General features: G+C 35.3%; 1 protein-coding gene across 5 annotated transcripts in view; it reads right to left on the bottom strand.

Moving 5' to 3' along the window:
• Nucleotides 1–25,448, bottom strand: part of RPAP3 (RNA polymerase II associated protein 3) — a 44,540-nt gene that overhangs the window by 9,564 nt on the left and 9,528 nt on the right. For 4 of the 5 annotated variants that reach the window (XM_017529409.2, XM_037738670.1, XM_017529420.2 and 1 more), the window contains exons 2-12: nucleotides 23,636–23,794; nucleotides 22,738–22,878; nucleotides 18,405–18,527; nucleotides 17,091–17,218; nucleotides 11,012–11,133; nucleotides 9,663–9,733; nucleotides 8,292–8,417; nucleotides 7,208–7,335; nucleotides 4,428–4,549; nucleotides 2,356–2,426; nucleotides 2,145–2,246 (exon numbers count right to left, since the gene is read on the bottom strand). In XM_017529409.2, coding sequence (XP_017384898.1) covers nucleotides 2,145–2,246; nucleotides 2,356–2,426; nucleotides 4,428–4,549; nucleotides 7,208–7,335; nucleotides 8,292–8,417; nucleotides 9,663–9,733; nucleotides 11,012–11,133; nucleotides 17,091–17,218; nucleotides 18,405–18,527; nucleotides 22,738–22,878; nucleotides 23,636–23,788 — 1,287 coding nt within the window. In that variant the 5' untranslated portion in view covers nucleotides 23,789–23,794. Of the gene's footprint in view, nucleotides 1–2,144; nucleotides 2,247–2,355; nucleotides 2,427–4,427; nucleotides 4,550–7,207; nucleotides 7,336–8,291; nucleotides 8,418–9,662; nucleotides 9,734–11,011; nucleotides 11,134–17,090; nucleotides 17,219–18,404; nucleotides 18,528–22,737; nucleotides 22,879–23,635; nucleotides 23,818–25,448 lie in introns of those variants that run through there. The other variant, XM_017529411.2, reaches the window with a different exon arrangement.

Genomic DNA, 25,448 nt, shown 5'->3' with positions numbered 1-25,448 from the left:
ATTTTAGCAGAAAATTAGTGGGGAAACCCAAGGCCCAAGTTCCCCTACATCTCTGCTCTTCTACACTGTCTAGAGGTTTGCTAAAAATACTTCCCAGCTGCCAGCCCTTCAAGCACAGACTACCCCAGCCTAGCCTCTCATTGCAATAATCCTGGGACTCTCTCTATATATATACTTTTTGTAGTCTTCCTTCCTTCTCTAATCATTTTCCCTGGTGTCCAAGTGTTGTCACAAATAGGTGACTACAAAGGAAATTAAAATTTGTTTCACCTGAAATTGCCTTAGCATTTATGCATATTATTTCCTTTGATATAAACTAATCCGTGAGTTATTATATCAACTTAAGGAGAAAAAGTAAGGATAACACAGAGATTAACTAACTTGTTCAAGATTGCTAAGTTTATCAAGTGGGGCTCAAATCCAGTCTCAGAGGCATTATACCAAACTGCTATCCTCTACTTTTTAAAAATAATGCCCACATTATTTTTATCATGAAGATCCATTATAAAAATAAACAGCAATTTTTTTCCCTTCCCACTAGAATACTAATTTAGTTTGTTTTGGATCATTTACAGAATGGTTTACTCTGAGATTTCTCATTTCCTAGAGGTGTTTTGTTTTGTCATACTGCCATAAGAGATTTAAATTCATGTTGCATTTTCACAACTATTAACATAAATTCATTTTTAACAAGGAGGACCCAACAAATGTGTAAAAAGCTACTTATGGTATATTAGTCATGGAATATTACACACATCATATGGCAATGTTTTTATAATCATGGACAGTGATATCTAACAAAGGCCTTTTGTAAACTTGTGAATTAATTTTTGTAAAGAAGTATTACAAAGATATAGAAGTTTAAACTACATTTAATTAAATATTTAATCACTTTTACTAAAAAGAATAGTAAATGAATATATGAAAATGACCATAATATGTGAAAATACCTAGATTTATTCCCGGAACACACAACACACAAAACCAGTATTATCAAGAATACAGTCATAATAGGCCAGGCACAGTGGCTCACACCTGTACTTCTAGCACTTTAGGAGGCCAAAATCCCAAAGATCACAAGGTGGGAAGATCACTTAAGGTCAGGGGTTCAAGACCAGTCTGGCCAACATGGTAAACTCTGTCTCTACTAAAAATACAAAAATTAGCCGGGCATGGTGGTATGCCTGTAATCCCAGCTACTCCAGAGGCTAAAAAGTAGGAGAACCACTTGAACCCAGAAGGTGGAGGCTGCAGTGAGCTGAGATCACACCATTGCACTCCATCCTAGGGGACAAGTGCAAAACTCTGTCTCAAAAAAAAACAAACAAAAACAAAAAACAGTCATATTAAATGCACTGGAAAAGAATTAAACTAAGAAATCTATTTGCTACTAACTACTAATACAAATGTAGCAAAACAAACTTTCTTTCCTTTTCTGTCTTTGTAAAAAAAAGGATAAAAGTACCTGCTCTGACTTCCTTATGAAATTGTTATTTCTAATAAAGAAAACTGTTATGCAAAGGATCATCTATGCATAACAGTTTAAGAGGGCAGGAAGAGGATATTGATCAGTAAGGGGCACATAGGTTTTTGGAGGGTGATATCTTTCTATTTTCTGACTCGGTGGTTTCATGGGTGTCCACTTTGTAATTGTTCTCTAAATCATAATTTGTCTTGTGTACTTTTCTGTATATTTCATAATTTACTTGATGCAAATGTGTTTATCCCAACTTCAGAATAGTAATAAAAGTACAAAGACATTTAATTTCTATAAGATGTAAAACTGCTTGAAATTCCTTTAATATAAGATAAATAGGTAGAAATATTTATAGTGTTAAATTCAAATAGTCACTTAAAAAGTTACCCCAAAAATCTAAACACAGCTAAATTTCCCTTATTATGTCAGTAATGCTAGGAAGTATTTTTTCCTTTTTTTTCTTTTTACTTTGACCTAGATAGAATTTTTTTTATTTTTGTTTTTAATTTTTACTAGTATTTCTTAAAGACTCTTAAAAAAAAAAAAAACTCCCCAGGAAGACATTTCAACATTTCCTTTAAGAGTTTATTAATACAACAGCTGGTTTCCAATTCTCTTAATACAACATATTTAAATGGTAAGGAGAAAATGAAAGTGCTTTACTTACAGTTGATCCAGAATGTGGTGGATTATCAATGGGTTTTACCACATTTTGTCTTTGTGTGGAATCAAGAAAGACATCATCCCAGTGTCCTTTCTCAATTAATTCCTTGAAAATAAATTTATAATCATAACTACCAAAATATTTATCATACAACAAATAAATAGATTTATGTTTCAGAAAATATGACCAAGTTTTGGTGAAAAGAACATATTACCTTCTTAATTTTGGAGAGTTCAGTTACTGCTTGCTTATTTCCAGGTTCCAGAAGTAAAACAGTTTCAAAATCTAAAGTGAATTTTTAAAAAATATTAGAATGTAGTGAAAATGTGGAGTTTTCATATTCACATGTATATTCATGATATACTACTCAGTTCGTAATCAAATTTTTTTTCTTTTTTTATTAGGATAGAAGGTAGTGAGGTCTCACTGCAAGTAATCACTCAAGATGTTTTTTAGCTCAAGATGTTTTACTCAGATTGCTAGGAAACACGTGAGCTATAGTAAGAACATTTACTGAATGCTATTGTAGTTGTTTTATATGAATTTTCACGTAACCCTCACTACAACCCCACTTTAAAGGTGATAAAACTAAGGCCTAGAGGTCATCTAACTTAGCAAAGTTCACCATGTAAGCAAATGACAAGAGTAACTCGCTAAATGTAAAATGTTAGTAAGAGAATGACATACAACAAAGTATTAGCCTTAAAAAGGAATGAAATTCTGATACATGCTCCAACATAAACATTATGCTAAGTTAAATAAGCCAGAGGCAAAAGGACAGATACTGCTTGATTCCACTTACATAGGATATCTAGAATACTCAAATTCAGAGACAGAAAGTAGAATGGAGATTAATAGGGCTTGGGGGAGAGGAAAAGGTGAGGTATTGTTTAATGTGTATAGAGTTTTAGAATGGGATGATGACAAAGTTCTGGAGACGGACAGTGGTGATGACTGCACAACAATGTAAATGTACTTAATGCCACTGAGCTATATATTGAAAAATGGTTAAAACAATTAATTTAATGCTACATGTATTTTTTTATCACACACACAAAAAAAACACAGGCTATAGCTAACAGGCTTATAGAGAAACTACCAGATTTTAAATGCACATATCAGAAAAGAACAGAGGCTGAAAATCAATTATCTAAGTACTGATCTCAGAAGCTAGAAAAACAGCAAATTAAACTGAAAGTTGAAGGAATAAAATAAAAAGCAGAAGGAGATTAAATAGAAAACACACACAGGAGAACCAAGTTGGTTCTTTGAAAAGACTAATTAAATGAATATCTAAAAAACAAGACCATAAAAAATCTAGGAAAAAAACTAGTATCAAGAATTAAAATGGCATCACTACAGATCTCCATTATCCTCCATTCCCTACCTGCTGATGAAACCACAGTGCAGAGTTTAAAAAAAAAAAAAAAATCAGTCACTAACAGAAATTCTTGAGTTTGCAGGATGACAGACAGGAAAAGATACAACTTGCTGAAACAATGAAACTTCCTCTGCTTATTGGGATTTAAAAAAAAAAAAAAAAAAAAAAAAACTGGCTGAAATCATTGGAACCAAAATGGCCAAGTGGAGTTTGCACAAAACAAGCTTGCTGATTTCACAGCCTAAATTTCCACCAAGTTTCATACTGACTACCCTGAACTTGCACATGCAATCCATGAGTTAGCATGAAGAGATAGCTACACATGCCCATGAACTTTCCCCTTTCCTTCCACTAATCACCTAATTCTAGTATCCACCCACCTACACCTTTTCTAATAAAATTACTGCCTTAAAGCTAAGACAAGGAGACAGATTTGAGCTTGTTTCCTGTCTCTTTGGGAGTCAACTTTCAACATAAAGCCTTTTCTCAAAAATCTGATTTCTCAAAAAAAAAGGGACACAGGCACTGTGTCCCTTTTGCTTACAGTATTGGCTTCTAGCACATCAGGCACTGAGTCCCTTTTGCTCAGCAACACTGATTCCCTTCCTTTTCTTTTTATTCTTGTCTTTTTATCACTTTTTCCACTCTCATCTATAATTAAAATTTTTCATTAATGTTGACTGGCAATTAGCCAGAATGTACTGTATGCTACTAAACAAAAAGATAATCAGGTACACTGTAGAAGCTGCATGCCTCCAAATCTATTCATGATCTAAACTGTGGAAAGAAAACATAATTCCCTAAGTTCGGTATCTTTGAACCATGGGTAAGCTACATGAATCTCTACTTCTATAACTTGGGCATCTCATCAGGATGACTGAGTGCCAGCTATTATAAAGTCTTACCTTGTTTTGCCTCATTTAGCTTTCCCAGAAATGTTCTTGCAGTTCCTCTTCTGGCAAAAGCTTTAGAATATGAGCCATCTAATAAAATGGCTTGTGTGCAGTCTTTTTCAGCTTCTTCATATCTATTGAACATGATAAAATTACTGACTGGAAAAAAGGCAGGTTATGGAAAATTTTCATATAAACTAAGTTTCTAATTTTAAAAATTTGTATATAATTTCAATCACTAACTCCTTAATCTGTGTTTGAAGTGGAGAACTATTTCATAAATTTTTTTATTCTCACCAAATCTTGGAATAATTTGGTGAGGAGGTGGAAGGTACCAGATTAAGGGAAAGTTAGGAGAGTCTGCTGGAGGAATGGAATAATAATGCAAAAGTATGACTAAGGGCAGACAAAAGAATACCACTGCTAGCAGCCTACCTCCTCTCCAAGCCTCAATATGCACAGGTACTACATTAGAATTTTAACTGGCATTAGTTTTCTAATAAAACTTTATGAACATTTACCCACAGTATATCTCCCATACTCATAGAAAAACAAAAAAATCAGAATTTGCTATGTATGTGATAGCACATCATCTAATACTTTGCATAAATTCCACTCAGCCATGCAACCAGCAATCAATTCAGCCTTACAGACTTACTCGTTCTGCTGCTTAAGAAGAGCTCAAAACAAAAAAGAAACCCAACAACAGAAAAACCTGAGACATTCCCATATATTAATATGACATTAATGAATTATTATTAGTTAGGATAATATGTATAAAATATCCTTTCTTTAGTGATAAAATGTCAATGTTTACGATTTACAATAATTCAGGAGGAAAAAGCTGAAACAAATATGACCAAAGAAAATATGGCTTGTTAAAACTAGATGGATACATGGGGCTTATTATACTACTTTTGTATAAGTTTGAAAAGTTTCATGAAAATATTAAAAAAAAAAAAAAAAGTTCCTGTAATTGCATTCTCCCCAAGGCTTAAATGGATGTCATCTTCCCCTCAAAACAAGATCTCTTATGAACAAAATCAGAATTTAGAATTAACTTAAACATCTCTGATTTCTTTAACTCACTTTTCAGCAAGAGATAAAGAACACATCTGTGTTCATGCCCTTATCAATGTATTTTCTACTTGCCTGATTATATCATTCAAGATACCTGCATGGCCCCCACACTTTTCAGGATAAAGTCAAACTCCTTTGGAGGGCAAAGTCAGGGACTTGCCTGACTATCTGGCCTTCTCTCTGCCACTGTCCCCTGCAATAACAGCCATAATATGGACCACTTACCCTTTCCAGGAGGTACCATGAATCTTCCTACTCCCATGTCTCTGCACCTGCACTAGAACCCTAGATCTGTTTTTCACCTCACTAACTCATACTACTCTGTTAGATTTCAGTTTGGTTTGAACTATCTCAAGAAGCTTTCCCATGAATTCCCCTGCCTGGACTCCATCTATCCCAGTATTCTTCCCACCCTGAACACCCATGGCATGTATCCTTCATCACATTTTCTTAGTGTATTTTCACAAATATTGGTCTCCTTTTCTGTCACTTCCTGCAAACTTCAACAAAAACAACCACACATTTAATATCTGTACACTTAATACCTTCCACAGTGCCTAACAGAACACCTGATACATTTTAGTGCAATAAATGTTTGCTGAATAAGTAAATCAAAAAATTTCCAAACATCCAAATTCAAAGAAAATTTAGAAGATAAATGTTTAGGAAACCATTTTAATTGCATATTTAATTGCATGTTCTATTGTACAGCTGAATAACACTCAACAATTAATCTAAAAATCTGAAGTTCCCACACTAGAAAAGATACAAGAGTCATACAGTTCTTTTAATTTAAAATATGCTCTGCTAACTTGGTATAGTATATTCCACTAATGTGATTATACACTAAAGCAATAAAACTAATACGATAAATTAGAGATCTTATAAATGTAAATATAATCTCACACCTATAAGAAGGTATTACTCTTAGCATTAGTCACACCAATAGCAAAAATCAATATCTTCATAAGCTAGCAACAGATACAATGACCTTTACTCTGAATAGTCAACAAAAGAATCTATCTCTAGTGGTATCTATTACTTTAAGTAAGGTTAAATACATAATCAAAATTTACTTCTATGACAGGAGATCCTAACCTGAGATCCTCTGGGGGATGTGAAAACTTGGTTAGGAAAAAAACTGTATTATTATTGTCCCTGACCTTTAAATAAAATTTAGCTCTCTTACAAATACAAACGCAGACAACAGTACCTATCACTCTGCCACCAATAAAAATCAGATATTTTGGTCAGGCGCGGTGGTTCACACCTCTAATCCCAGCAGTTTGGGAGGCAGAGACAGGTGGATCACCTGAGGTCAGGAATTAAAGACCAGCCTAGCCACTGTCTCTAGTGAAAATACAAAAATTAGCCAGTGGTCATGGCGCACGCCTGTAATCCTAGCTACTCGGGAGGCTGAGGCAGGAGAATCACTTGAACCTGGAAGGTGGGGGTTGCAGTGAGCCAAAATCGAACCACTGCACTCTAGCCCAGGTGACAGAGCAGGACTCTGTCTCAAAAAAAAGAATGAGATATTTCCATGTCACATTACAACTGTTACTGGTATCTCAAAATATTGCTTATGCTCACCACTATTCAGAATTACAGTAAAAATTTAACCTGCTGCTTATTTGCAATCACATGCAAATAACAAACACCCAATTTATGGTAAATTTTATCCTGAAAAGCACTAAAATGTAACCAATACTTACTTCTGAATCTTCAGATAGGCCATAGCTCTGTTAGCTGGAAGAAGGGCATTAGCACCATCTGCTGCTATCCCTCGAGTATAGCATTCAATTGCTCTTTCATATTTCCCCTCTTTGAAAAATCCATTCCCCTGTTATTTTGTAGCGAAATATGAAGAAGAATTTTAAAAATGCCAAAAATTAAATGAATTCAAATCTTATGAAAAACTGTGAGGACGTTCAACAGTATTTCAAGAAAGAATATTAATTGTTAAAAATCTAGCCCATGAGACACGTTTTAGAATCTGTTGGTTTGAGTTCTTTTTTAATGGCATTATTCTCTTTTCAGTACTAAAAGAGAAAAACATGTATACTACTATATTACTTTGCAGCATTCACTGTTATTCCATTAATAAAATATTACACAAAGCTTAAATTTAAAAACCTATTTTAACAAAGGTCCAAATATTATACTGTCTTTAGCTACATTAGAAGCTATACAAAAGAATTTCATAACTCAAATAACTTTTGTGAAAGAACACAGTACCAGAATTATAAAGCCCACTCTTCAATATAAGATAAATTCAACAATATTGGAATTTGTATACCTGATTTCACTATAACATTTATTTATAACCAGAGTCAATTATCACAATCAATAATCATTTCATAAATATTTATTAGGAATCCTCTGTGGGTCCAGGAAAGGCTATAAATAAGTTAAACCTCCTCAACTCATGATTAGTAGAGGAATTTCAATCAGAAACAGTCCAGTGTGAATTAATGAAAATAGTATGGATGAGAATGGACTGTAATTAACTTCTGTTAAATTTATAGCTATGTATATGTAATTGTATAATAAAACACTCAAAAGTAGTTTCCCAAACTTAAGTGTTTCTATAATTATTTTTTTTTAATTTATGTATAAAGTCATCAATTACTCAAATTTTGAATTAGTAAGTCCCAGAGGCTTTAGTGTATTTAATTTCCAATTCCTACTCAAGCAAAACTTTCATATTAGAGAAGCAAGAAATTTAACTAATATACAATAAATAAATCAACACTCAGCAAAACATATACATTATATGTTGGAATAGCTTCGGATTACCAGATCTTTCTCTGAAATGGCCTGCTGCTTATTCCATTGTGCTTCAATTTGCTTTCGCTCGCTCTCTGTTGACTTAATCACTGTTGCAGCTTCCTTTGGATGTGAGTTTTCTTTGGATGCTAAAGCCTAGGAGACATAGCAGTCAGCTAAAATAAAACAAGTAATGCAAGATGCACATATATTTGACCTTAAAACATAAATACCTCAAATATATTACAATTTCTGTAATATTTTACATAATCAAAATAACATTTTCTACTCTAATTCAAAACCTTCCTACTTATTAAAGTAAAAAGTAACGTAAGTATATAATAAATTTAATGTGCTTCTCATTTCAATTAAAATTAGTATCAAACACCGAAGACTGTATGTTCTGACTTATAAGTGGGAGGTAAACATTGGGTACACATGGACATAAATGGAAACAAGACACTACAGACTACCTGTTAGGGAGAGAGACACTGGGGGTGGGGAGGGAATGAAAAACTACCTATTGGGTACTATGCTCACTACCTAGGTGACGGAATCATTCATACTCCAAACCTCAGTATCATAAAATATGCCCATGTAAAAAGCCTGCACATGTACCCTTTGAACCTAAAATAAAAGTTGAAATTATTTAGGTCCCAGAGGCTTTAGTGTATTTAATTTCCAATTCCTACTCAAGCAAAACTTTCATACTAGAGAAGCAAGAAATTTAACTAATATACAAGAAATAAATCAACACCCAGCAAAACAAATACATTATATGTTCAAATAGATAAATAAGTAGCATCCATTAAAAGTAATTGCTCATTTATTCAACAAATATTTATTGAATTTCTATACAGGCCAGACACTGTTTTAGGCGCTGTTTTCAAACATAACAGTTCATTACAGCTACATCATCAAATTTCTCAAATTCAATACTCACATTCACTTTTTGATGTAAGACGAAATTTTAAAAATACGTAATACAGTTCACAACTATAATCAAGTTGACATATTTACCAGCAGATCTTACGTGCAATAGTAATGGCAATATTTAAAAGCACACTTCCCCCAATCATTGTCATTTTTCTCTCAATGTTTCAATCAGTGCATAAGCCAAAAAGGAAGAAAATCAGTGAGATAAAAAATAATAATTCTGTCATCTGGGAAAGAGTTAAGCAGCAGTAGTTCTAAACATCTCAGGCAACTTTTAGAACAATCAAGGATCTTTAAATACCATTACACTACCTTTAGCTTGCAAATTCATTTAGCAAAACTCTACAAAGAATTAAAATTAGAAAATCTCAATATAAAGAAATCATATAAAATCTATGCAAAAAGCTTTACTTCTTCAAATAAAGGTCATAAGTAATGCACTTAACTTAAATAACTATAGTTTACCTGATTGATTTTCCTGAGTTCATTTGTTGCTTCAAAGTTATTTGGTTCCAGTTCTAATACTCTTTCATAATCTAAGTAAAAAAGAAGATAAAAAATATTTTTAAATAGGTAATATTTAAAAACCTGTATGAAACAATCTTTTGTTACCTGTGACAATTAGGCAACTGTCCTACAGCAAAATAAAGGAGAAACAAAGAAATACCATCATTAGGCCACTGAACTTTCTTTTTTTGAGACAAAGTCTCACTCTGTTACCCAGGCTGAGTACAGTGGCCCAATCTTGGCTCACTGCAACCTCCATCTCCCAGGTTCCAGAGATTCTGCACCTCAGCCTCCTGAGTAGCTGGGACTACAGACACACACAACCAAGCTCAGCTATTTTTTCTATTTTTAGTAGAGACAGGGTTTCTCCATGTTGGCCAGGCTAGTCTCAAACTCCTAACTTCAAGCAATCCTCCCACCTTGGCCACTGAGAGTGCCAGTAGTACAGGCATAAGCCACTGTGCCCAGCCAAGCCACTGAACTTTCTTTTTCTCCCCCAAGGCAGACAAAATCCTATGACAAACCATCTTCCACTAGCCCTAGTAAGAATACCTGCTATCATAAGTTGTACATCGTAAAACGAAGAAGCAGGCCAGGCGCCATGACTCACACCTGTAATCCCAGCACTTTGGGAGGCCGAGGCAGGCAGATCATCTGAGGTCAGGAGTTCAAGACCAGCCTGGCAAACATGGTGAAACCGTGTCTCTACTAAAAATATAAAAATTAGCTGGACATGGTGGCAGGCATCTTTCCGGAGGCGGGGAGAATTGCTTAAACCCAGGAGGCAGAGGTTGCAGTGAGCTGAGAGCATGCCATCACACTGCAGCCTGGGTGACAGAGAAGCAAGAAAAAAAAAAAACCCCAAGAGGCAGCAAAATCCAATTAAATATCAGCTTTATTCAGATTTTAATTTATAATATACAAACTTATTTCGTGGAATAACAGAAGGCTTAGAATTCATAAATAAACAAAAATGTGTTAGGAGCTTTAAACACACTACCTCTTGCCTCACTAAAGCCAACAAGACATTTTGATGCCTATTTTACAGATGAGAAACTGAAAAATCAGAGAAGATACTGGTCACATAGCTAGTACTTAGTAACATGAGAATTTGAACCAAATTCTGATTGGTAGCAAATAATGCATTCTTTCTCAAAACATCAAGATATCATCTCAGTTGCAAAAATGAGCTTTGTTCAAATATAGAAAGCTCTCTGAAGGTAGTAACTGTGATTACTTAGTAATCTCTATATAGCATCTGTTAGATTACACTGTTAAATAATTTTTTAGATAATTACTAGAAATACCTTTTTTGGCCTCTTCTAATTTTTGCAAAGCAAATCGGGCAGCACCTCGTCTGGAATAAGCTTTTGTATAACTTCTATTCAAGGCAATTGCTAAATTACAATCAGACTCAGCAACAGCAAATCTGCAATTTTAAAACATTAAAATAAATGAAGTTAATAAAACTAATTTACTAAATCAAAACTTCAAAGTTTTGTTTCTGAAATCCTTGCAAAGTGAATTTACTTGCCCACTGAAGGCATGTTTCCCACTTCCTTTTAATTAAGCATAATAAAAGCAATACTGGCATTCCTCAACAATATTGTGGATTTGATTTTAGACCACCTCAACAAAGTAAATGTCACAATAAAGCTAGTCATACAAATTTTCTGGTTTTCCAGTGCATACAAAAGTTATATTTACATTATACTGTAATCTAGTAAGTGTGCAAAAGCTTTATGGATAAATAAAAATGTATATACCTTAATTTAAAAATACTTTATTGTTAAAAAAATGCTAATGATTATCTGAGCCTTCAGTGAATATTTATGTTTTTGCTGGTGAAGTATCTTGCCTTGATGTTGATGGCTGCTGATTGATCAGGGTGGTGGTCGTACCATGTGATGCTGTTTGATAGCATTTTACTCATAATAGAACTTCTTTCAATATTGGAGTCAATTCTCTCAAACTCTGCCACTGCTTTTTCAAGTAAGTCTGTATAATGTTCTAAATCTTCTGTTGTCATTTCAAAAATGTTCACAGCACCTTCACCAGTAGATTCTATCTCAAGAAACCACTTTCCTTGCTCATCCATAGGAAGCAACTGATCATCCATTCAAGTTTGAACACAAGATTGCAGCAATTCAGTCACATCTTCCTCCACTAAAATCTTGAATCCCTCAGTCATCCATAAGAGTAGAAGTCAATTTCTTCCAAACTCCTGTTAACACTGATATTTTGACCTCCTCCCATGAATTACAGATGTTCTTAAGGGCATCTAAAATTAGTTAACCCTTTCCAGGTTTCAATCTACTTTGTCCAGATCCACTAGAGGAATCACGATCTATGACAGCTATAGCCTATGAAATGTATTTCTTTCTATTTTTATTTTTATTTTTAATTTTTTTTGGGGGGTGGGGGAATTTGTTCCATCCAAACACTGTTGAAGCAAGAGATAGATCCGAGGGACCACTAAACTGCTGAAACCTATTTCTTAAATAACGAGACTTGAAAGTTGAAATGACTCTTTGATCATGGGCTGCAGATGGATGTTGTGTTAGGAAGCATGAAAACAACATTCATTTCCTTGTACATCTCCAGCAGGTATCTTGGGTGAGTAGGTACACTGTCAATAAGCCATACTATTTTGAAATAAATCTTTTTCCCAAGCAGTAAATCTCAACAGTAGGCCTAAAATATTCAGTAAACCAGTTGATAATAGAGGTACTGTCGTCCAGACTTTGTTATTTTTATATAGAGAGCACAGGCAGAGTAGATTTAGCATAATTCCTAAGGGCCCTAGGACTTTTGGAATGGTAAATGAGCACAGTCTTCAACTTAAAGCCACCAGCTACATTAGCCCCTAACAAGAGAATCAGACTGTCCTTTGAAGCCAGGCATTGATTTCTCTCTAGTTGTGAAAGTCCTAGATGGCACTGTCTTCTAACAGAAAGCTGTTTAGTCAACACTGAAAATGTGTTGTTTAACATAGTCAACTTCATCAATTACCTTAGCTACATCTTCTGAATAACTTTCTACAGGTTCTCCATCAGCACTTGCTGCTTCACCTTCCACTTTTATGTTACGGAGACAGCTTCTTTCCTTAAACCTCATGAACCAACTCTTGCTAGCTTTCAACTTTTTTTCAGCAGCTTTCTCACCTCTCTCAACCTTCACTAAATTGAAGAATGTTAGGGCCATGTGCTAGATTAGACTTTGGCTCAAGAGAATGTTATGGCTGGTTTAATCTATATAGACCAATAAAACTTTCTCCCTAACATTAGGCTTCTTTCACTTTTTAATTACTTGTGTTCAATGGAGTTGCCCTTTTAATTTCCTTCAAGAACTTTTCCTTTGTATTCACAACTTGGCTAACTGGCACAAGAAGCCTAACTTTCAGTCAGTCTTGGCTTTCCACATGCCTTCCTCACCAAGTTTAATCATTTCTAGCCTCTGATTTAAAGTGCGAGATCTGCGAGCCTTTCACTTGAACACTTAAATGCCACTGTAGGCATTTTTTGTTTGTTTGTTTTGAGATGGAGTTTCACTCTGTCACCAGGCTGGAGTGCAGTGGCATGATCTCGGCTCACTGCAACCTCTGCCTCCTGGGCTCAGGCAATTCTCATGCCTCAGCCTCCAGAGTATCTGAGATTATAGGCATGCACCACCACGCTTGGCTAATTCTTTGTATTTTTAGTAGAGACAGGATTTCACCATGTTGGCCAGGCTGGTCTCAAACTCCTGGCCCCAAGTGAACCACCCATCTCGACATCCCAAAGTGCTGGGATTACAGATATGAGCCACCGTGCCTGTCCTCACTGTAGGTTATTAACTGGCCTAATTTCAACACTGTTGTATCTCAGGGAATAGAGAGGCCCAAGGAGAGGGACAGAGATGGGGGGGCAGTTGGTCAGTGAAGCAGACTGAAGGCACATTTATTCATTAAGCTTGCCATAATATATAGGCATGCTTGATGGCTCCCCAAAACAATTACAATAGAAATGTCAAAGATCCCTGATCAGAGATCACCATAACAGATAGAATAACAAAAAAAAGTCTGAAATACTGTAACAATTACTAAAATGTGATACAGAGATACAAAGTAAACACATGCTGTTGGAAAAATGGCACCAACAGAGTTGCTTGACTTGCCTGATACAGGGTTGCCACAAACCTTCATTTTGTAAAAACAGTATCTGTGGATGCAATAAAGCGACAAACAATAAAACAAGGTATGCCTATAATTCCTAATGGTGGAACATTAGTAGCATTCCCTTTAATGCAAGAAACAAGAATGCCCATTATCACTGCTTTTTCTTGGTATTACATAGAGGTCTCCACCAATGTATTTCTGTAAGAAAGAAATACAAGGACTAGAAACAAAGGAAAAAACCTGATATTATTCTCAGATGATATGATGGTCTAAAAAGAAAACTCAAAATAATCTAAAGACACTGCTAGAAATATTAAAATATAAAAGTTTAGTAAGGTGACTATGATGGACCAACAAAAAACAAACAAAACTAACAAAGATGTACAAGACACAGATGCAAAAAAATTGTAAGACTATTTTCAAAGACATTAATGATAATGTAAGTGGAAATATTTCACATTCATCTATAACAAAGCACAAAAATGTAACAATATGATTCTCTCCAGGCTGATTTATAAATATAATGCAATTCTTTTTTTTTTTTTTTTTTGAGACGGAGTTTCACTCATGTTACCCAGGCTGGAGTGCAATGGCGCGATCTCGGCTCACCGCAACCTCCGCCTCCTGGGTTCAGGCAATTCTCCTGCCTCAGCCTCCTGAGTAGCTGGGATCACAGGCACGCACCACCATGCCCAGCTAATTTTTTGTATTTTTAGTAGAGACGGGGTTTCACCATGTTGACCAGGATGGTCTCGATCTCTTGACCTCGTGATCCACCCGCCTCGGCCTCCCAAAGTGCTGGGATTACAGGCTTGAGCCACTGCGCCCAGCCTATAATGCAATTCTAATCAAAATCCCAACAGGATGCAATTCTAATCAAAATCCCAACAGGATGTTTTAAGGAATTTGGGAAGATGATTCTAAAATTTATACTGATGAGTAAGTCCACAAATACCCAAGACATTGCTGAATAATAAAATATAGGAGAATATGCCCTATATCAAATATCAAGACTTACAGTTATAATGCTTGGATGGATTGTGGAATGGATATAAGGACAGGCAAGAGACCAGTGTAAAGAACAAAAGATGAGAAAGTGATCTAGGCAAACATGACATATGACAACATGCATAGCATGGCAGATCCATGGGGGAAAGTAGGGCTATTCCAAAAATAAGAGCTGGAAAAACCTTTGGCATATGTGAAAAGGCCTAAATGTGAAAATTAAATCTTAAAAATGTTTAGAAGAAATCAGAGGAGACTATTATGAACTCAAGCAGCAAACTATTTTTTTTAATAAATCATTTTATAAAGTTCTAATCTTTTTAAAAAATAAACTGAAATATGTTAAAAGTAAATATTTACATTAATTAAAATTCCATAAAGAAAGAAAAAAGATAAGCTACAAATTGAGAGAAGATAGTTATTATGAAAAAGACCAAAGGATTAGTATCCAGGATAAAGAACTCTTCATCGTTGCCATTTTACACCTACTAGATTGAAAACAATTAAGAAGCCCAATTATATCAGTGTTGGTAAGGATAGGAAATACGCATTATTATACACTGCAAATGTGAATGTAATTCATCCATCTACCTTTGTAACAACTGTGTAACAACAAACTACCTTTATCATCATTCTGTGAAGCCGAACATCTATATATTTTATGACTCAACACCAAGAAACATGTACAAAAATGTTCCTAGCATCACTGAAATAAGGAAGGAAAGGATAGAAAGTGGGCAGTAGAAAGAGGGACAGAAGGAGGGAAAAAAGAGTGGGAGGGAGAGAGAGAAGAAAAAGAAAGGAAGATGGGAACCAACCAACAATCGAGCAACACAAGAATAGATAGATAATGGCCGGGCTCAGTGGTTCACCTCTGTAATCTCAGCACTTTGGGAGGTTGAGGCGGGTGGATCACAAGGTCAAGAGATGGAGACCATCCTGGCCAACATAGTGAAACCCTGTCTCTACTAAAAATACAAAAACTGAGTGTGGTGGTGAGCGCCTGTAGACCCAGTTACTTGGGAGGCTGAAGCAGGAGAATCACTTGAACCTGGGAGGCAGAGGTTGCAGTGAGCCGAGACTGCGCTACTGCACTCTAGCCTGGTGAGACAGTAAGACTGTCTCCAAAAAATAAAAAATAAAAAAATAATGGAATATTTCTAAAAAGAAATTATCTTATATAACAGTTACAATGAGAGCTCTAGAGCTATACACATCAAAACCAGAATGAATCATAAAAATATAATATTCAGAGAAATCGGTGAGCCACAGACAACTACATATGTTTAAAGCACAAAAATAAGCAAGGTTATGCAATATATTATTTAGGGACATATACATATATAATAAACTTTTTTTAAATCAAGAGAATGATAAATATGTAATTCAAGATAGTGGTTAACTGGGAGGGAGGCAAGGAACAGGATACAGAAGGGAGCATCAAGGTAATTTCAAAAATAATGGTAATGTTCTGGTTTTTAAGTTGAGAGGGGCCCTAATATAGGCTTATTTTAAATTATTCTCTATAACTTATGTATGAGATACAAATACTGCAGATATCAAATATTATAAAATGTAAAGATTCCCTAATTTTTTAGAATATTAATGAGTTTCAAAGACATAAAAATATGCTATTTAAATAGTAAAAACTCAGATAACAATAAAATTTGTATTTCCAAATAATTAAAACAGTAAGAATGTCTTCCTTGATGTTATTTACCTTTTCAAAAAACCCCTATGATAGGCTGGTTACCTGCATATGATAAGACAGTACCTTTTATATTCTTCCACATTAAGTATTTATTTTAAAAGTCAGTATGACTTGAAGACAAATGTTGAAACATATTTTAAGTTTACTATCATAAATGTTCTCTAGATTAAAAAGTGGATAAATGGTTTTTCAAAATAATGAAGGATATTAATTTCTAAAAACATCCAACAAACTTTTTTAGCTTTGTGAATTAGACAAGAACACTACTACTGAATTTTTAGAGGAACACCTCAGTAAAGTGAGCTATGGAAACACAGTTTTTAGCACCAGATGTTTAAAATGACTTAAACAAAGTAACTCAATAAAAAGGAGTGGGCTATAAAAATTTACAGCTGAAAAGAAATGCAATACATTTTCAATCTGTCCTTCACACTTTATTACAAACGTTTTTTAAAATTAGTCTCAATATATATATAAGACATTTACATTCACACACATCACAGAAAGTCCTTACTTTTTCAATCTAAAATACGCTGACGCTCTATTTGTTGGCAACACGGGATTATATGGATCAGCATCCATGCCTTTTGTGTAGCAGTCAATTGCTTCATCATATTTTCCTTGTTTGAAGTATTTATTGCCCTGAAGAACAGCAAATCAAATAAGATGATATTTTTTACAAATGTTAAATTCACTACAGTTGACCCTTGAGTAACCCAGGTATGAAGAGCACGGGTCCACTTAAATGTGGATTTTTTCAATAAGTCTACACCAAGTGTGCCTGCCTCCCTTTCCAACTTCTCCACCTTTTCTGCCTCTGCCACCCCTGAAAGAGGAAGACCAATTCTTCCTCTTCCTCCTCCTCAGCCTACTTAATGTGAAGATGACAAGGATGAAGACTTCTATGATCCCCTTCTACTTAGTAAAATATGTTTATATAAATACACATTCTCTTCCTTAAAATGTTCTTAATAACATTTTCTTTTTTCTAGCTTACTTTTTTGTAAGAATACAGTAAATAATACATATAACACATAAAATTTGTGCTAATCAATTATTTGTGTTATCCATACTGCTTCCAGTCAACAGTAAGCTATTAGTAGTTAAGTTTTGGGGGAGTCAAGAATTATATGCAGATTTTTTTACTGCATGAGGCATTGACCCCACACTGTTCAAGGGTCAACTGTATATGATCATTGTATGGGCACAATCCAAGAGCCCAATCAGAAAAATGAGTAAAATACCTAGCATTATACTCCTTATTGACAATACCAACCTACAGAAATGTAACCAAAAAAAAAGCATCAAGAGTTTAATCTGAAAAGAGTTCCATCTTTGTGAAAGTAATATAGCTGGTTTTATAACAATGAACCATCCCTCAGGGAGATACTGAACATTCCAAAAAGTAGCCAAAGATGGCCTTTGATATGCAGGAGTGGAATATAATACTTATGCCAAGAATCACACACTAATTTCAAGTTACTTCAATCTACTACTAAAAACACTGGACAACTCCAAATACAGTCCAAGCATTTACATAAAATAGTTCATTTACTACGCACAAGAACCTGTTGAAGTTGGTAATATTAATGTCATTTTACAGATGAGGAAATGAAATTCAGAAGTTTAAAAAGAGATTTGAACCCAGGTAATCTGGCTCGAAAGCATGTACTCCTAACCACTATGTTCCACTGCCTCCAGAGAGGGATGCAGCCAACAACCACAAAGTTTAAACACCTACTAAAGTATGTTCAAGAAACTTTAGGATCCATATGATTTTCCACAGCTCCTGCTTACGTGAAAAAAACAAAACCTCACTAATTAATACCTTTTCTTTTAAAACAAGAGCCTTTTGAGAATCTACATGAATCCCATCTTCTTCCGACTCTGATTCTTGAGACAGAGAATCATGGGTACTATCATCTTTGTCAAGCTCATCAAGGATACTGTCCTAAAATCAAAAGAAGAAAAAGAGTGTTCATAATTATATGACCATTGGGGGAAAAAAAGACATACTAAAAAAAATACACTCAAAAGAATGTAAATTGTTACAATCTAAAGACCTACAGGCTTACAAATTATTACAATCTAAGGACCTACAGGCTTACAAAGCAACCCAAATCTCTGTTCAGATTATATCCAGAGAAAAAGATGCCTTTGTTCAGAAAACCAAGGTCCAAACCAAGAATCTAACTTTAAACTCATAAAGCTAAGTCAATAGACTATACCAATCACCCCTAAATCACAAACTATTAGCAGTTAGGTATTACGGCTTACAGGAAGTTTGCAAATAGCCCTAAACTAATATAATTAGCACCCCAGTAGCAGACAAAGTTTTCTTTAAAAAACATTATTCTTCCCTATTTTGAAACAAAAACTGCTATTTAAAAACCAAAAAAAAAAAAAAAAAAATAGAGCACATTAGCTCCTAAACTTCACAATAACCTACGAGGAAGTATAACTACCCTCACTTGATTTTCCTTCAATTTTTCTCTTGAGGGAACTGAAATGCAGAAGTTAGTTAACTCATTCAAGGTCACTCAACTAGTAAGTGGCCAAGTCTACTTCCTCCAAGAGTTCTCAATCGTTATGTTACACCATCTCTCAGTATATTCCAAAATATAGCTGCCTCTACCAAAGGAAAAATACAATATGCTAGTCCCACGATTCTCAATCTCTTTTGATGCACACTACTTTCGTGGTAATAAATAATTTCATAGACCCCTCACCAGAATTTTTCTCTCATTTTTCATGTGATAAAACAATGATTTTTAGTAAGATTTTATTTTTATTTAATTTTATTTAATTTTATTTTTGAGACAGCATCTGGCTTTGCTGCCTAGGCTGGAGTGCAGTAGTGTGATCTTAGCTCACTGCAACCTCCATCTCCCAGGCTCAAGCCATCCTCCCACCTCGGTCTCCCAAGTAGCTGGGACTATAGGCACGCACCACATGCCCAGTTAATTTTATTTATTTATTTATTTATTTAGAGACAGAGTCTCGCTTCGTCACCAGGTGCCAGGCTGGAGTGCAGTGTCGCAATCTTGGCTCACTGCCTCCCAGGTTCAAGCAATTCTCCTGCCTCAGCCTCCGAGTATATTTTTTTATTTTTTGTAGAGAAGGGCTTTTGCCATGTTGCCCAGGCTAGTCTGGATACTGAGCCCAAGCAATCTGCCCACCTGAGTCTCCCAAAGTGCTAGGATTACAGGCATGAGCCACCGCGACCAGCATTAGAGTTCATTAAAGCACATTTAAACTCAAACTTTAATCATTACATAAACAAAATCCTTTTTGCATTCAAAAACTATTTTAAAGTTATTTACGTTAAAAAAATTGCTTATAAAAACAAAAAAAATTATTCAGTTTCATTAAATGAACATTGAAACATGGACTGAAATTTAGCTATGTGTTTTAGTATGAAGATTCTAGAAATACCACCAGCCTACCAACACTGTAGTCAGGATTATCCAACCCTGCTATGCTGACATGTATAGAAAACTAATAGCAGCAAGGCACTAAGGCAGCTGCTCAGATCTGAACTAGAATGAAATAGAAACTAAACAACTATATCTTGTATAGAGACACTAAAACGACAATTGCAAGCTACGCAGTATAATCATTATGGCATTGTTTACACACAGCAGGAGCTCAATCAATATCTGGGTAGAAAACATCTCTGTAAGAAATCATCTGAGATGATGCCTTTCAGGAAAGGGCATTATAAGAAGACAACAACTGATGAAAAGGAACAGGCTGTATAACAAAAAGTCACACAAAAAAATGAAGACAGGCTACATGACACTTGGGAATAAATTCTATTTTCAGAAAGTAGCATTTCCAACAGTGATAAATTCAAGACCCAAAATTTTACTTCTCTTATACTGGGACAATTCTGAAGCAGATGGCAAACTAAACAAAAGTCCCAGTTCTCTCTTAATTAGCCTCAGTTTTATTAAGAAAAATACCACACAGGTCGGGCACGGTGGCTCACGCCTATAATCCCAACACTTTGGGAGGCCGAGGTGGATCACGAGGTCAAGAGATCGAGACCGTCCTGGTCAACATGGTGAAACCCCATCTCTACTAAAAATACAAAAATTAGCTGGGCATGGTGGCGCACGCCTGTAGTCCCAGCTACTTGGGAGGCTGAGGCAGGAGAACTGCTTGAACACAGGAGGTGGAAGTTGTGGTGAGTCAAGATCGCACCATTGCACTCCAGCCTGGGTAACAAGAGCGAAACTCCATCTCAAAAAAAAAAAGAAAAATACCACACAAATAATTTGGAAAAATGTTTGGCAGTATTTTCTAAAACTAAATGTATTTATAAACTATGACCCAGCAAATCCCCTCTAGGGTGCTTATGTCCATCAAAAGACAAGTATAAGAATGTTCACAGCAGGTTTATTCATCATAGCCCCAAACTGCCAACACCACAAAGGTTTATCAATAAGAGAATGGACACACAAATTGAGATAGCCACACAATGGAATTCTGGTCAGCAATGAAAAAGAACTGCTGCTACTCACAATATGGATCTCAGATAATGATAGCAAAAGAAGCCAAACTTAACGAATGCATACTGCATAATACATTTATGTGAAATTCCAAACTGACCTACAGTATGAGAGGTCAGAAGAGTGGCTACTTTTGAGAAGTTATCTACTGAAAGGAAGGCCTCTGTGAGGCTGGAAATGTTTTTGTTGTTTTTTTTTTTTCAAGAGTCTCCCTCTGTCTCCCAGGCTGGAGTGCAATGGTGTGATCTCCACTCACTGTAACCTCCGCCACCCGGGTTCAAGTTATTCTCGCGCCTCAGCCTTCCAGAATGTTCTATATCTTGATCCAAACAGTGGCTTCACAGGTGTACGCTTGAGTAAAAATTCAGGAAGATGCACACTTAAGGTTTTTGTAGGTTATGCACATTATAGCTCAGTAAAAATGTTAAACAGAAAAATACAAAGAACATAATAAACAAAGAAATTAGACAGTGGTTACTTCTGGAGTAGAGGGGAGAAAAGAACATGCGATCAGAAAGGAACATACCAGTAAGCTTCAATGGTACTGGAAAAATTCTCTTTAAGTTAGATGGTAGGTAGGCTCAAGTATTCATTGTATTACTATGCTTTGGAACACATATCTCCACATATTCTTTGGTATGAATCAATTATTACATAATAAACATTTTTTAAAAACTAAAAAGGAATATATATTCCAAATTTGGTTATCACATCTCCCAACACACATACCCCTAACCAAATCAATCCTCAAAGTAGATCAGAGTGCAGAATAAGGCTGGCCAACAGGTTCTCTTTCACAGGCTGACATGACAGTGGCTGCTTAAAACATTGGTAGAGGTTTCTAAGGCAGAGCACTGGTGGTGATTCTCCAAGTATGTTGTGTATCACATGTGGGAGATGGGAGGACACACATCTGCTATCCCAGTCTAGAAGCGTGAAGAAGCCCAACTCCCTGGGATCAAGACAGGCCTACGTTTATTGTCACACAGCCCCAGTCCCAAGACTAGACACAAAGGCATTCTCTTTTAGCAGAATTCTACAGGTCCTTCAGTCTGCAACAGACTTCTGATCTGTACATTCTGTTCTGGAAGTATCTTAGAATTATGGCTGTTTAGGGGTTAGAGGAGAAGGGGAAGAGGGGAACAGTATGACTATAAAGGAATGGCACAAAGGGAATCTTTGTGGTGGTGCCATATATCTGTACTTTAATTGTAGCTGGGTTATCCAAACCTACACATGGGATAAAATAACATAGAACCATACACACACTGTACTAATGTCAATTTCCTAGTTTTGATACTATGTACTACAGCTAAGAAAGATGTAACCACCAGAGGAAACTGCATGAAGAGTACACTGGATAAATAAATAATAAATAAATAAATAATGTTTGCAAAAAGAAAGAAAAAAGAACAAAATTCTGGCTGTTTTAGCTACCACTCCCTGAAAGAAGATTGCAGAAAAAAAAAAAAAATTATCTCATTAACCAAAGAGCTATGTAATTAAATGTTTATTCCACATAAATAGTGTCTAAGAGAAAGACACAGGCCATAACTCTACATTATTTTTCAATTAGCCCACGACTATCAGCTAACTCCCAGAAAATTTTACTCAAATATTAAGAAGCAAATGACTAGATTAACTTACCACATCAAGTTTTGCCCATGCCTCATAATCATAAGATTTTATTCTATTTTTTGTGTTTTCCTCTTTGGTTTTTTTGGAAGACTCTTTAGCTTTGCCTTTCTTCTTTTTCCTAAAATTGCCATTTCGAATAGGAGGTAAATTCTAAGGCAGGAAAAAAAAACACAAAGTTGTGAGTATTCTGCTCTATTACTCTTTGTATAACTAGATATGTTTAAAATTCTCACTATATTTTCTTGTAAGAATTTTGCAATTTAATTTTAAAGTGTTTTACCATCTTCACTCATAATAATTATGCTTGAAAAGTTTAATTCATACTTTGATGAATGTTGAACACTGTTCAATCACAAGAAAAAAGTGTTACCTAGAAATTCTAATTATACCTTTAATTTGCAATCATAAATTCAAACTTCGAAAACAACCTATCTTCATCCTTAGTACGATAAACTAGCAGTAATGCAAAGGCAAACTAAACTGCCTCCATATTATGTACAGTATGAAAATCCAGCCACACTTAAATGCACTGTCTTAAGAAAAACTTTCGGTTGAACCTAGGTACTAACTGCATTTTTATGCCAATATGGTAGGTTAACATATCACTAAATATATAACTACACATATTATTTTTATACACACACACCTCTATATATTTTATGATGCTAGTCATTTACCTCTAAGTATTATCACATGGTCATCCTTTTGGTAACTATTCACTAAGCCTTAAAGTATGGTAACATATTTAATTATTACAAAGACTTTCTGAAAAGCAGAATTTCTAAAAACATTGAGAGTGAAGCAAACCACTTCAATTTCAGTATTTTCACAAAATATTTTAAGAAGTTATGTCTTATTTTTAAAAAACTCATTTCGGTGGATGTTTAATTAGGAATTCTTAATTTACCTCTTCAGGAACACCATTCTGTCTTCTTAGTTCCATATCCTTTTGTTTAATGTCTTTTTCCCAGTTTTCCAAATCCCTCATAAAGTCTTGTAATTCTTCTGCATTTTGTTTCACTTGTAGTTGTAATTCAACTGCTTTATTTGCTGAAGTCATTATGGCCTGCAGAGTTTTGAACAACCAACCTCTGATAAGAATAAGCCTATTTAGTTTATTTTTCTGAAAGCTAACTATTTTTTTTACCCTTTCATAAGTGGCCAAGAAACATGGACAGAAGAGAGCCAAGTGATGCTAAATAAAGAAAAATCAATATAATATTTTAAAAATAAATCAGCTGCTGAATAAACAAATGAAAAATAGACAAGTTTGAGCACCCTTGAAAGGCAACAATAAAGAATGGGAATATGGAGACAAATCACTGAAATTATCAAGTACCCTATGGTAGCACACAGGCTGCTTATCTCTGGAGTTGAGTGATTACCTCCTTTATTTCTTTTCCTTCCAACATTTAACTTCTACTATGTGAAAGACCCTAAATCAAGATTTAGGGATGCAAAAACAAGACAAGGTCCCCTGTCTAGTGGAGAAGAAAAAAATATATAAAGTACTAGTAACAAAATAAATATGTTGGGCAGGGTTTCTCAACCTTGGGACTACTGACATTTTGAGCCAAAAAAATTAAGAGTGCTGTCCTGCGCATTGTAGGATGATTGCCAACATCTCTGTCCTCTACCAACTAGGTGCCAGGATTATCTCTTCCCCTCATGGCTTGTGACAAGGAAGAAATTCCCAGACACTGCCAAATGTTCCCTGAGAGGTAAAATAACCCCTGGCTGAGAACCCTGTGTGAGGTACGTACAGACGCTACAGAACTGACCACAAAGGAGAGGCAACAGTCAGATGGTAGGGTGGTAGAATCAAGGAAGGCATCCCCAGAGGTGTTGGAACTTTAGCTGGGTTTCAAAGGGGCCTGCCAAGTGACTAACAGAGAGGAGTGGGTGGGCAGAGTGAGGGACTATAAGGGAGAATGAAGGAAGAGAAGATTGAAGAGATGGACATGGGACAGCCTTGAAATGGCAGGCCATGACGTATAACCTATATTCAGAAAGTTATATGAAAATATCAAGATAGTAAAATAAAAAGAACTTGATGACTGAGGTGTTTGAGAACAGAGAAAAATTCAAACAGTGGCCTAGATTTCTGGCTTGGGAGCCTGGTAAGACTACTGACGGCATTTTGAGTCAAGAAATACAACGTTAAAAGGAAAAGAGGTGTCAAAGTTGGAGGGCAAATGGAGAGTCAAATTATTTGTTTGGGATATGCTGAATTTGAGTGCTAATGGGGTGAGGAGATAATTCAGTAGGTAGCTATATAGAACTATAGATAAATTCAGGTGTCACCAGCATAAAGGTGGAAGCTAGAATCAAGGATATGGTCATGTTTCACCATTGCGACAACTGGTGGATGGAGTAAGCCTGGAGAATACTAAACGGAGGAAGAGATGCCAAGGAAGGAAAAAGTAGGCAGTAGTCCTAGACAGCTGGGAGGAAAACCTAGAGTATACTGTTACAGATGACAAAAAAAATGAGTTTAAGAAAGTGAAAGCGGTTAGGTTTCATCCTCCAAATGCCGTGGAAGATACACAGAGGTAAAGAAAGTGTATTATATGAAGACTATTCAGAGTTTTCTTCTTTTCTTTTTTTTTCTTTTTTTTAGACAGTCTCACTCAGCCTCCCAAGTGGCTGGGGTTACAAGTGCGGGCCACCACACCTAACTAATTTTTTTTTTTTTTTTTTTTTTTTTTTTTTTTTTTTTT

Source organism: Cebus imitator, unplaced genomic scaffold, assembly GCF_001604975.1.
Source record: "Cebus imitator isolate Cc_AM_T3 unplaced genomic scaffold, Cebus_imitator-1.0 Scaffold2, whole genome shotgun sequence".
NCBI lineage: Eukaryota > Metazoa > Chordata > Mammalia > Primates > Cebidae > Cebus > Cebus imitator.
This window is presented reverse-complemented; position numbering and strand designations above follow the sequence as displayed.